Source organism: Mustela nigripes, chromosome 3 (assembly GCF_022355385.1).
Source record: "Mustela nigripes isolate SB6536 chromosome 3, MUSNIG.SB6536, whole genome shotgun sequence".
Classification (NCBI taxonomy): domain Eukaryota; kingdom Metazoa; phylum Chordata; class Mammalia; order Carnivora; family Mustelidae; genus Mustela; species Mustela nigripes.
Genome location: NC_081559.1, coordinates 160,771,800 through 160,785,701, shown reverse-complemented (window position 1 = coordinate 160,785,701; position 13,902 = coordinate 160,771,800). Strand labels below are relative to the sequence as shown.

The window sequence follows — 13,902 nt, the reverse complement described above, 5'->3', positions numbered from 1 at the left end:
GCTACTCCTTCTCTTGTCTTCCTGCCCCACATCAGGTAGTTCTGGCCAGGATGTTTTGAAATAAGCCAGGGATTAAGTGGGACACAGAGTATTCTGAGAGGGAAGGAAGTGGGTTCGAGCCAGCTCTGAGATGCCCACTGAGAACTAACCCATCTGAGGGGCATAGAAATGGGCACGTGGCTCAGGGCGAGCTGCTGGAGGTGGTGCTGCGCGGGGGCCCAGGATCAGGCCATGGGGGGCAGGGAGAGGCACTGCACACCTGGGAGGGATTTAGGTCGTCCACAGAACCCCTGAGTTTTTGGAAATGACCAGAGAGGCAGAAAAACCGCAAGCACACTGAGGTTTTAAGGACGAAATAAGTCCCTTGCACGGATGATGTTGTATAAGGAGTGACTACCGCAGAGATCCAAGTTTTAGGACTTTCTAGCCTGGTTAACAGTGGCGCCATATTAAAAAGTATGACAACACGATGGGAGGATCATGGCTCCTCCTGTAATGGGTTTCTACCATCAGGGACAATTTACAACAGTGGCAACTGGGTGGCAGGTGAGGGCATCTCTGTTTGGAAGAGAACACACTGGTTGGAATGGATATAACCACAGGCCGGCCAGCTCAGGTCTACTTGAGCCTGTCAACTCCAAGAAGAGCTCGCATGGAGGGAAGGAAGCTCTTCTGCCCAGAGAAGAGGGCATGACGTGAGCAGTGCTGTTTACCAAACACAGACCCTATGCCGGGCCCATGACAGACCAGTATTATTACCTCTAATGTTACCACCAGCCCCAATTTACAAAGGAGAAAGCCAGGTTCAGAGAAGGTAAGAACGTGCCTGAGGTCACAAAGAAAGGACCTGGACACCCTAGCCTGGGGTCTGTTGTCTTTTCCAGAATGTGGTCTACCCCCATGCCTTCCCCTGGCCTTCCAGACCATTCCTCTACCCTGTAGTTCCATCCCAGGTCATAAGCTCCCAGTTTCCACGCATCGCCACAGAATGTTATGACTTAAACAATTTCTAGTAACTTAACCTGAGCTTATAACATCTTATTACTTCCTTCCAGAGCCTCAGTAGGCTGTGCTGTGGGTTGAGGGCTGCGGCTAGCAGCGCAAGCTGGAGAGAGCGCAAATCCTTTCAAGCTCATCTTCTCTGACCTCTGCTCTCCCTGCTCTGCGGTACTTTGATCTGCAGGAGATGCACACTCCTTCCCATGCGAGCAGGCAGGCTGCCAAGCAATACAGTTTTAAATTCCTCGGCAAACAAATAAACAAAAGATACCCTTGAAAATACTGCTCTGCAAAATCTCAGCTCTGAAGCTTCCTTTTTATAGAGTTTTCCAAAGCAGCTTATTTTTTGAACATTTGTAGTATTTGGAAATACCCGCAGCCATCTTCACTTCGAACTATACCATCTGGCCGCTTGACAACTGTAATTACTCTGCGTCCGGACGAGCCGGCACTCTCAAAAGAAAATAAAAGGCGAAAGCGGGCTCCTTGCTGAAGTTTACGGGACATTTGCACATTGCTTGAGAGCTTCTCAAACAAAGGTGAGAGAGTCTGGAGGATGTGGTCGGGGCAGAGGATGGGGGTGCTTAGAAGGCCGGCGGCCCATTACTCACTTTCACAAGCCACAGGCCCTGGGCTGCTGTCCCTGTGCTGACACCCCACACCCCCTGCCCCCTGCCCCGCGCCACCCAATGCTCAGGGCGCCTCCTCTGGCATGAGGCTCTCCGGAGACCCGCCCTGAGGACAGGGATGGGTTTCCTACCAGAAGCAAGGGAGGGCAGAGCGTGGGCGTTTGTGCAGGTGGGCCTTCCTCTCAGAGCTGCGCAAGGGCTCTGGGATGGAGGCCCAGTGCCAGGGCGCCTCAACTGCCGCCCCCTGCCTCCAGCTACCACGAGCCTCAGCCTTGTCTGCAGAAAGGATGTAGGTTTCACAACCACCCTCCTCGTCCAGCGTGGGTTCCGGTAGCCCCTTACCAAGCAGGCTGATGCCCAGCCGGGACAGGCCCTGCCGGAGCCCCTCGCCCAGGCTCTCGGGGAGCTGCCGCCGCCACTCCTCCTGCCGGTTGTAGTGCTCCTCGTCTAGCGAGAGGCGGTCCATGTTCCGTGCCAGGCTTGTGGCCAGGTTGGTGATGGAGGTGAGGGTACCTGAGGGCACAAGGGAACACAGGTTGGCCTGGTCACCAATCTGGTGGACCCCCCGGGAGTGGTTCCCCAAAGGGCTAGGGGGGAGCAGTGGAAGCGCATATGTCCCTTCCTGACATGCCCAGGTGGTGAGTGACGGCAGCTTCCTCTGGGCAGCTTGAAGCAAAAGCCTTAAGGAAATGAGGTGAAGGGTGCCTGCTGGCTCAGAGCGTGCGGCTCGTGGTCTTGGGGTTGTGAGTTTGAGTATAGAGCTTGCTTAAAAATAAAATCTTAAAAAAAAAATGAGGTGAAGATTAACACTTGTTTATAAGGGTGATGGCATACCTCAAAAGGGGTAGGATAAGAATCTCTGTTGCCAGAAAAATGCCCTGAGTTTCAGATGAAACTGCCATCATTATGGTAGGATTGTCCATGCTTGGCTAACACAGTTTTGAAGTCCTCCTTGAGGCCCAGTGTTGAAGCTTAAACTTTGCTCTGATTTTAAAGGTTAAGGTTATGCTGCTGAATCTGAGATAGACTGTAAAGAAACGTTTCTACTTAGGAATAAAACGTATTTCCTTCTTAGTGCAAAGGATGACATTAAATTTTATCATTTGACATTCTGAGAAACCAGTGATCGGGCCACAGACAAGATGTACAGTTTTGATTCTCAGGATTTTAGCTGGAAAAAGTGAGGACACTAAAGGAAATAAATCACGTGAAAGCCATGATTTTGTCTCGTTTTCCCAAGAACAGCTATCTCAGCAACTTGCTTAAAACAGTCCCCAACCCCTCTAAAAGAGTCTGCGGAGATCTCAGTGAGGCAAGACTGAAAGACATCAATGGACAGATCCTGAAGCTGACAAATGAGTGCCTTCATTAGTGGTCACCAAGCTGTTGGAAGACCCAGAGGATGTCACTTTTGCAGCTGCATCTTTACCAGCAATCTAAAAAGTCTGTGTACACACAAATACCAAAAAAAAAAAAAAAAAAAAAAAAAGGAAAAAAAAAGGAAATGGATTTTTGCTAAGAGAAGAAGGAGAGAACAAGTGTAAAAAAAACATTCAGTGAGTCACTATGCTAAAATTACCACGGGGTTCAATTTAGCAGGTGTTGGGTGTCTTATTTGAAAATAAAAACATCGGAACCACAAAGATTCAAGTGTCAGGAGTGAGAAATCCACCAGTGACTCATCTGCGAGTTCCTTCGGCTCTCAGCTCGCAGGCCTCCCGGACGGCTGGGGCCTGGGGGAGTAGGCCTGTCCTTGTCCACACAACTCGGTTGACGCTCATGCGTCCCCCTTGCCAGTGCCCCCCTCCAAGGAGGATGGGTGCTCATATTTCAAGCTCTTCTTCTTTGGAGCTTTCCAGAGACTTCTATAACCTGCCCACTCATCACAGAGTTGCAGCACTGTTGACATTAAAAAGCCTTTTATGGGGAAGAAGCCCTTTGCCCTGTTTTCCCTGCCTCCTGCTGAGAAGAAAAGGGGACTCAGATGGCCCTTGTTAGTTCCCGAGTCACTGCCAGCCTGACCAAAATATTGCCAGGCACACACGGATAAAACAAAAACATGCCCCTTCATGTGGGCAGCACTTTGGCTTCTGTGCCTCACGGACCATCTGGGCCACAAGATGGCACTGTTGATGTGGCTTGCTGGCGGAGAGCTGCCTGTTAACCTCCAAAGCTGTTTCCATGTCAAAATGTATCCATATTCTTCCAAAAGTTATGACAACTGTATCTACATGAAAAAAAAATGATGAGGCAACACAGTGTAGGGTTTCTGATGTTTAGCAGAAGTCCTGAACACCTTTAATATTTCTGTATTTATCACATGGAATAACAGTTGAGCCAATCCTTGTTTTCCCAGTGGGAGGTTTAAAATTCTGAAGTTTCTGAAACATTTTCACACACTGCAGGCAAATAGCAATCTGTTTTAAACATAAGACATTCTGTGTGAGCTCTGTGAAAAATCCAACAGTTCACTGCACCCTAACAGGCCCAACAAAGGTAGAGGCACCCTTCACACACCGAAAACGTCAACGTGTTCTTTAAAACATAAAAAATAAGGGAAGGAATGAAAATGAGGCATTATGAAAAGGAACTGAAACAGCTACCTTTGGAAATGTGCTTTACGAAGGATGTTGTCCCTCTGGAAACGCCACTCACAAAGGCTCCCGGGCCTCTGGTCAGCCCCTCGTACGGAAGCCTAAAGAAGTCGGCAATTCCATTCCCGATGCTTCGCACCAAACTTGCGGGGCTGCCGAGGATTTCCAGAGATCCAACCACCCAGCCTGTGAGAGACCAAAGGGAAGGGGTTACCGAAACCTTAAATACAGCACTTTGAACATTTGGGAAAAGTGACCCATTTTCCCTGCAATTCATTTTTCACACTGGAATTGAGAATGTAATAAGCTCCTTTGGAGCAAAATATGGGAAATAACTCATTCACTGTGAATTCATAAATGGCAAGCTTTCATACTTTATAAATCAAAGTGATCCTTTTGGCAGCCTAGCAAATAGCTTTACTCTGACTTCCTTGCCCGAGCCTCCCGTTCCTGCTAAAAGGGACCTGTGTGCAAGGGGACACACACGCCCCCCCCACCCCCCCCGCCAGAAGGAAAGGGGGTCTCTTAGGGCGCAGGTGTTTGCAGGCTGGGAAGTTATCTTTAAAACCACCTCAGGGCAGCGGAGGCACCGGGAGGAGGAGGAGGTCTGGTCTGGTCAGGGGAGGAGGCAGATGCTAAATGGGGTGTTGGAAAGGAGATGCAAAGTTCTGACAAGGATGGAGGAGTTATTTTTAATCATCCCCAATCCTACCAAGCTGAGTGCTTCCCTTTGGAGCTGAGCTGGAGCCAGACAAACATGTCCCCTTCAGCCCCAGCTTCAGTTGTGTAAACACCGGTGACATGGACATACTGATTAGGTTAGCGAGAGGGGAGTGTTCCCTTCCAGGGTCCCCGGAGGGGAGCTTTGGATCTGGTTTCCTATTCGAGCAGGGGGCCTGCCAGGGGCTGGCCTGCTCAGTGGCCTGATTGTGGTGTCTGCTGCCTCGTGGGAATGGGGCTGTGGTGTGAACTCCAGCAGCGGCTTCCCTTCACCTTCCTCCCCGGGGAGGGGGGCTCAGCATGCTCACGGCAGGGGGCGGGGGGGGGGGACTGGAGGTGCAGGCAAGGCCAAGGGCTAAGTGCAGGATTCTAGATAGGGAACTTCCTCGGGGAACCACGGGTGCCCCAGCCTGGGGCTGAGAGCGCTCTCTCATCAGGGAGGCCGTGGGACCGGGACTCGTGTGGGAGCCAATCCTGCCTCAGCAGCAGGTTCTTGCAGGACAAGCCTGGGACAGACCCTCAGTCAAGTCACTGGTCCCAGAGGCTCAGGAAGGTATGGCTGCAAGAAGCAAGGCAGAGCCCTGATGGTTTCTAGGCCCAGTCCCTAGACAGAGAGGGACAGTCTTAAATTTGGAGCCTACTTCTCTTCTCTGGGACAGTAGGAGGATGACATGAGGGAATCACTTCCAGAGACGTGGACTATAAAGGGCCAGCCTATGGGTATCAGACATTCAGCTTATTTAATGTGCCCAGCAACTATGCACCTGAAGTACTATTACCTCCCTTTACATAAATTCAGAGGAGCTAATGACTGAACCTCTCCCTGGGGGCAGTGATATAGCAGGTGGAGGGGAGAGGCGAATCTGACACAGTGTTAACCTGTCTCCACTTCCACTTTCTCCAGGCAGGATGAGGAGGCAAGTGTGGCTCAACTCTTCACAATTTCCTGCTGCTGAGACACGGGGGCTGGGTCTCCAACCCAGGTTTCCCTGATTGCACAGCCCACCCACCCTCCGTGAGCCCAGGCTGCAGTGAGGAAGGCAGGGTATCAGGGAGGCTTGTGGAATATGGTTCCTTGCAGAGCTCTCTCTGTAGGTAAAGAAACAGCAAGCTCCCTTTGGTCTGGGATAGTTATGAGGTTCCACCTGCAGGCAGCAAATTGGTCTAGAAACATCTTAATTCTCTTTCTCTCCATAGATTTCACACTCACAGATAAGGAAAGGGGAGTATGTAGGCTGTTGCCAAGCAAAGACCATCTACACAGACCAGTGTAGCAGGCCCAGCATGAAGAGACACCACCCAGGCTCACTGCTCACCGCCGCCCTCCACCAAGCTACTAGAAGGCGGGATGTGGGGTGTGGTACTCCTGGGTCAGGAACACAGCCTGACAGGAGGGCTACGTGTGGACCCAACGTACTTCTCAGAGGCATTTGAACTAGCCAGAAAAGGACAGTAAGTATCCGAGGGCACTCCTTCTTTATTTTCCTCCAAAAGCCAATTATCTCTTGCTTATTCATTTGAAAGCTTTGTTGAAAAAGAGTATCTGTCTGACTTCCCATCAGTTTGAGACTTGGGTGTAGAGGAGCCCCAGGAAATTAGAAAGCTACTGCTTTCCACATGCTTTCCTTCAAATAGGGCGACTCCTATCTACTTCTGATTTATTTTTAAAAACTTTTCAAGGTGAATCCACAAACTTTCCTAGAAATGAGGTCAGGATATTTTGACCATCCCAAGCAGGAACCTTCTAGGCAAGTTCAATGGGTGAGTCCTGCCCCACATGCAATGCAGCTGCAACTTGCTCATCCCCAGGTCAACCCTCCCTCCTTCCTCTGCAAGAATGCTAGTACATTCTCTTGAATGCCCTTCTGCTGGGGCACTGGTAAACTTCTACCATCTTCTCACTTTGCCTGCAGGCTTTTAATGACAGAATTCCCAACGGGCTCTAAAAACTTGGCCCTCTGTATTAGAATTTCTTGTCCCAGTGTATAATGAGGTTGGGACAACAGCTTAGAGGATTTTAGGTGGATTACAAAAAATCCAAACAGAATGTTCTTGTGAAAGCTCATTAAGAACAAAAAACAAAACAAAGAGAGAGCGTTTGTAGCTCACAGGCTGCAGGGACATGGCTCCTTGGTGCCACAGTTGGGAGTTTCTCTGCCAGTTCATTACCTACATGGGTGCCCCCCACACCTCAGCGTTACCTGGTGGCCTGATGGGAGCCTTAGTCCTCTGCAGGCCCCAGATCAGAGCCCAGTAATTTACATGCCTGCTACTCATGTTAAAAGCAAAAACTGCCTGAAAGGTTAAGTTTCTGGAATTGTTTATAAATATACCCATCTATTAAATGTGAAATGTTAACTGCTTATTTTTAAATGATTTCTTAGCAAGAGAGAAATATTTTTTTCATTGTTGTGCAAGCTATCAAAACAATAGTCCCAGCAGGGCCCTCCCCTGATCTTGTCATTTTCAGTTAAGAACTTCTGGGTAACCTTATTAACTCTGTGAATTTCATTACAGAGAAAATGTAATCTCCCCAGTCTGGCAACAACACGGGTCATTTACTGCTACAATGTTAGCTTATATGGGAATGCTTTCACCAAGTACAATGTGATAAATGTTCTTTCCTTTGTTATTCTCTGAAAGGAAGGCTGTCATGTTCATTGCTAGGAAGAACCCACAAGACCAACTCTGGTTGGGGTTTGTTGCTTGAATTCCTGGGAACATAAGGGGCTGGAGAATCACACTGAAACCGTGTTGGAGTGAATTTAGGCGAGGAACCCGTGTTTCGATGATTTCTGTTGCATAGAATGTCCTCAGACCACTCCATCCCCTGCACTCTACCAGCATATAGTACTTGCCAACCGACCTTTTGTATACATATTCAACCCCCTCACCCCACCCTGACTTTTCCATCTCAGGTCTGTGGAGAAGCTGAGACACCAACCACTTTCTTTTTGCGATCTGTCTACACAGGCCAGATGCGTAGAAGGCTCTTTGTGGGTCTTAATCCTCTGAATTGCTCACCTATGGCTATTCATGGGCTCTAATGAGGAGGCTAACAACCTTACAGTGGGTTTCTTCCAGGCCCAGGGGCTGAGGCCTGGGCTAGTTTTCCGGACCACACCAGTGAGCTCACCCTGAGCCTTGTACTGCAGGGGCTGCGCAAAGGTGCCTGCTACAAGGAATTAAAGTTCTAAGTGATGTAACAGCTAATATCGACGCTCCTGGTAGCTTGAGTGTTTCTTAAGTGCGGGGCAGAGTGTGGATGTCCATCCAGCGCTGACCAATGGCCAAGCCCGCACTCTTCCCTCCTGCCATGTTGCTCCCCGGGGTCTGAAGGTCGGTAAGCACCCTCCCTCCCCCCGCAAGCAGTTCCTTCTCACCGGGGCTCTGGCTCACCGTGGCCTCACCTGCTCGGAACAGTGCGCCCGCGGCGTAGTGCATGGCCAGGGCGTGGACCAGCTGGCGGGCCGTGGTGAAGACGGGGCCGCGCTCGAACACGGAGAAGGCCAGCGGCGTGTGGTCAGACGCTATGTAGAGCTTGAGGGACGCGTGGATGCTGACGAGGAGACTCACGGGCTGGATCAGCAGCCTCCGCAGCTTGACGGGGTGCGCCAGGGCCCGGGCATGCTGGCCCACCTGCGCGGGCAGCCCCTGCCCCCCGGCCCCCGGGGCTGCGGGGGGCGCCGCCAGGCAGCCCTCGGGAAGGTAGGTCTCGAAGAGCGTTTTGATGTAGTAAACGAACGTGTCCTCCACGTATAAGCGGGCGGGTTTCAGTTCAAAACGGAATTCGTTGATGTCCTCAAAGAAGCAGCTCTTGCCCTCGGCGAGGGTGAGGCTGAGTCTGATAAAACAGTTCTTCTTGTACTCCTCCAGGTCTCTGCTGGGCACGAGGAGGCTCTGCATCCGGGAGCACAGCAGCGGCTCCGTCTTCTCCCCCTGGCAGACCAACACGGCAAAGTGGAAATTGGACTTGTTGTACAGCTGGTTGTCCAGCTGCAGGTCCCCGCAGCAGACCTCCACACAGTGAAGCTGGACCGGCGCGGCGGCTGCCTCTTCCCCGGGCAGGGCGCCGGCCAGGGGGGCCACGTGCAGGAAAACACTGTCCAGCGTGAGTCTCAGGAGCTCAGACGACACTCTGTGGTGAGTCAGGTCATCAAACACCACCAGGCTCAGTTGAGTGATGAACATTTTCAGTGTCACAATCGTCTCCAGAGTTCTGGAGGAGAAAGGGAAAAGAACATCAGTCTTCCCCCTGTTCTTCTTTTTCTGCCTTTCCTTTCCTTCTCTCCTTCCTTCCCTCCCTCCTGCCTTTTTCCTTCCTTCCTCCTGCCCCACCTTCCAATAGTGCCTTCTTACCTACCTCCTGACATCTCATCAGATTCTCTTAAGACGCAAGTAAGAACTCAACTTTCAGTTCATGGTGTCTGGACAGAACCCGTCACACTCCCAACAGCTCTGGGAAATGTTCCCTATGGGACTATTACAAGTTCTTGTCATGTTCTCTATGTGCTTCCCTTATCAACACCAGATTTTTCCTCCATACGTCTTCTGGTGTTTGTGCCCTAATTCTCTATCATGATCATCTCAAGGCACAAAGGTAAAATCAAATAACAAAATTCCTCACGGTGAAGTAAAGCAAACAGAAGAAAACTTACATTCACTACCAGGACTCCCGCCTATCTAGCCATGAATCGGCTGTGGGTTCTGCTCCTCCACCATTTCTAGAGCTGACCTGCTATGCTCCTGCCTCAGGCCAAGCCCTTCATGGTGCATTGAACCTTCCTGCTCTCCCCTGCTCTGGGGCATCACTCCAGCCTCCCTCTCGTCCAGCCTCATTTTCTTCTTCATTACTAACTATCTGCAGCTGGATTTCTTACAGGCCCTGGGGCTGAGGCCTGGGGCTACTAGCTACTGGCTACTGCTCAGTTTTCTGCTTCCCTCTCCCATAAAAACTTCTATACACACTGTCTGCTGGCTGCCTTCCATTCCCTCTTCACCTTGCTCCAAGCAGGCTTCTGCCCCCACAGTCCACCAAGTGACTTCCTTGTCACTTGGCCTTTCACTTGGCAGCCTTTTGGGTCTGTGGCTCACTAGACCCACAATGGCATTTCACCTTATCGATAACTCCTCCTGTCTGGAAACATTCCCTCCATTTGTCTTCTCTTAGCTCTTCTACTTGTGGTCCCCCATCAGCTGCTGTGTGGTGTCTTCTTCTCCCTGATGCCTGCAGATGAAGGTGCCCAAGGCTCAGCTCTTGCCCTCCCCTTGAAGATCTCACCCTGTCTCATGGCCTGATATGTCATCTCCGTGCTAAGGGCTCCCACTCACATGGGCAGCTCAGAACTACCCGACTGCCAGCCTATGATATCTAACTGCTTCTTTATATAGGCACTCATCTCATCTCGTCATGTGGCATCAAACTCCAGCTCTTACCCCATCCCCAGCCTACATACGGTCTTTCCTATCTCAGTGAATGGCAACCACATACATCACTTGTTAGCACACGCATGCCGGAGTCCTTCTTGATACTTCTCGTTTCAGTCCTTACCTAATGCATCAGGGAAATCCCACTGGTTTTTTCTTAGAAAGCACATCCAGAATCTGACCATTTCTTCCCACTTCCACTGATCCCACCACAGTCTAAGCCACTGGCATCTCTAGTGTGAACAACTGTACCAATCTCTTAACAAGTCTCTGCTTCCACCCTTGCTTCTCTATGGTCTATGTCAATGAGCCAGCCAACAATTTTCTAAAAATTTAGGTCAGATCATGTCATTTCTTCACTCAAGTGAAGTGATTTCCCCATGTCAAGAATCAAAACTAAGCCCGACACAAGTCCTGCTCTTCTAGCCTTTTCTCTCTGACCTCAGACGCTATGGTTTTCGCCCACTTTGGCCCACATTGGGCTCTTCCCTGCTCCTCTAACATGTCAGGCATGCTACTTCGGACCTTTGAACCGGCTGCGCCCTCTGTCAGGAAAGCTTTCCCACCAGATAGCCATATTATTAACCCCCTGGCACAAGCTTTTGTGTCTCTGCTCAAATGTCAGCTTCGTGGGGAGGCTTACCTACACTGGTTTTTTAAAAATTATTCTCTCTCTGTCCCTAGGCCCCAGCATTCCTGGTCTTTCTACCCAGTTGTTTTTATCCTTGCAGAAAGCCAACCTTCTGCAGTACCTTCAATTTTCCTTTTTTATTATGTTTATTCTTTGTCTTCCATTCTATATCTACAAGAACATGATCATTTTCTCAAGAGCTGGGATTTTGTTCTTTTTGGTCACCATTGTGTCCTCATCCCTAGAATAGCACCTACCATCCAGTAAGCACTGGAAAAATATTTGAATAAATGAATTAAGGGAATATTAGTAAATATCTGTCCCTTCCTTATTTCTACCACTATGTGTATAATTTGCTACTATGATTAATAATGCACTATTAATGCCCTAGGCAAATATTGCTGAAATTATTGTATAGGCTTGAAATTTTGTGTTACATAATCTTTTTAAAAAGATTTTATTTATTTATTTATTTGACAGAGAGAGAGAGAGAGAGAGATCACAATTAGGCAGAGAGGCAGGCAGAGAGAGGAGGAATCAGGCTCCCTGCTGAGCAGAGAGCCTGATGTGGGGCTCTATCCCAGGACCCTGGGATCATGACCAGAGGCGAAGGCAGAAGCTTTAACCCACTGAGCCATCCAGGTGCCCCTGTGTTATGTAATTTTATATTATGTCTCCAATTTTGTTATGCTGTTGATTTTTTACAAACGTTGTAACTAGTAATTTCCTAACCATATACAAAAAGCAAGGAACTTTTTTTTTTTAAGATTTTATTTATTTATTTATTTGACAGAGAGAAATCACAAGTAGATGGAGAGGCAGGCAGAGGAACTTTTTAAGAAAAGGGCTTAAATAAATGTATGGAAGTTAGTATTATTAGTTTACATTTTAAATAAAATTTTAATAAATTTTATAAAATTTATTAAAAATTTATTAAAAATTTTATAAAATTTTAATAATAAACTGATGCTGAACTAAATTCTTCTTGTAGAAAATTAAAGTGCAGAAAATTATTAGATAATCGCTTATTACCCCTTTATCTATTAAAAATTTGGTTCCTCCTTTTGAGTTTTAGTTCCTGGAATGTTTTCTGTGCATGTATGTGTGAACATGTGTGAGAAGTATTTATGTCTGTGTGTGTGTGTGTCTGTTCATCTGTGTATGATATAGGACTGGTTGTATTTGTATATTCAATTTTATATTCTGTTTGCTTTATTTTAGATTTATCACCCATATTAATTTATTCCACTGTAAGCCTTTTTTTCTGTGGATATACCATTTATGTATCATCTGTTCCCCTACTGCTGGGCATTTGTGCTCTAAATATTTTGCCCCTCTAAGTGGCAATATGATAAATCTCTCTCATTCTGTCTTTGTCCACTTCTCTCACTACTGCTTTATCTCTTACATTCTCAGAATTCTTAAAAGTGGAGTTTCCAAGGGGCACCTGGGTGGCTCGGTGGGTTAAAGCCTCTGCCTTTGGCTCAGGTCATGATCTCAGGGTCCTGGGATGGAGTCCTGAATTGGGCTCTCTGCTCATTGGGGAGTCTGCTTCTCTCTCTCTCAATCTGCTCCTCCCTGAGGTTCATGCGAGCACATGCACGCACTCTCTCTCAAATAAGTAAAATCTTAAAAAAGAAAAAAAAAAAGGAGTTTCTAAGCCAAAGCGTTTTTCTTTTATTTTCTCAAGTAGGGCCCATGCCTAGTTTGGAGCCCGCCCAGCAGGGAGCCAAGCGCAGCGCTTAAATTCATGACCCTGAGATCAAGGCCGAGCTGAGATCAAGAGTGGGACACCTGACTGAGCCACCCAGGCACCCACAAGCCAAAGGGATTATAAAGCTGATAACAGAGGTTGCTCAAGTGCTTTCCAGAAAATGCAGTAGTTTACACTTCCACTTGAATCATAGGTGATGACACATCATTGTTAACTTTGGTAATGTCTTACTTAAATTTGCATGTCTTTGATTCTTGTATTTCCCCTTCCTAGAACTTCCTGGTCATGCATGCGCCTCCACTTTTAGAAGGAGGGGCTAGTTTCATACTATTCTGACTGAATTATAGGAGTTCCTTTAAATTAAGCATATTGACTCTTTGGTTCATGAGTGTAAAACCTGATGGCAACCCTCTAAGAGAGGAATTTATTTTGTAGCTCTAATTGCTAAGTCAGATTACTAACTACTAGATTATCAACTGGATACAGAAGTATTAATTTGCATTTCATGCTAATGCTAATATATAATTCTAATGCATGTTTTAGTTGGTAAACCAGTTTATTCAACTTATCACTGGAAGGGGTACGAAAGATCATATCTTGCTACTTTTTATAGGTCGGATTTAATGCTAATAAGCATATCCTATGGATTACATTATAATTCACCAAAAGCTATAATGTATATATAGAGATGATAAAGAATGGGAAATAGCAGGTTTATGATATCACAATGGGAAAGCTTACCATACTGCCACTGGGATAATAATTAATCCTACCTGTTGGTAGTAGTTAGACCAGATCCCACTTTTCCTTCTGGGGCCACAGTGATGAAGACCGTGCCACACTGGAGGACAATGTCCACATATACGTAGCCAAAGCCAGTCAGGAACACAACCTACAAGAATAATATTCAAAATCTGATGAAAAAGAAGTAAGAACCACTACTGAAATGGTTGCCTTCCAACGTCTTAAGTTCTGATTCAATACCACAAACACTTGCTGGTTATATTTCTCTCTATGTATGTATATAGGCTATTCAGCTGACTTGTTAAAAAAAAAAAAAAAAGAGGGCGCCTGGGTGGCTCAGTGGGTTAAGCCGCTGCCTTCGGCTCAGGTCATGATCTCAGGGTCCTGGGATCGAGTCCCGCATCGGCCTCTCTGCTCAGCAGGGAGCCTGCTTCCTCCTCTCTC

General features: G+C 47.8%; 1 protein-coding gene across 3 annotated transcripts in view; it reads right to left on the bottom strand.

Annotated features, from left to right (window-relative positions):
* The window catches only part of VPS13B (vacuolar protein sorting 13 homolog B), a 756,179-nt gene that overhangs the window by 12,807 nt on the left and 729,470 nt on the right, over nucleotides 1-13,902 (bottom strand). For all 3 annotated transcript variants that reach the window (XM_059394925.1, XM_059394927.1, XM_059394926.1), the window contains 4 exons: nucleotides 13,488-13,606; nucleotides 8,353-9,161; nucleotides 4,232-4,408; nucleotides 1,971-2,141 (listed from right to left, as the gene is read on the bottom strand). In XM_059394925.1, the coding sequence (XP_059250908.1) occupies nucleotides 1,971-2,141; nucleotides 4,232-4,408; nucleotides 8,353-9,161; nucleotides 13,488-13,606 (1,276 nt within the window). The remainder of the gene's footprint in view (nucleotides 1-1,970; nucleotides 2,142-4,231; nucleotides 4,409-8,352; nucleotides 9,162-13,487; nucleotides 13,607-13,902) is intronic.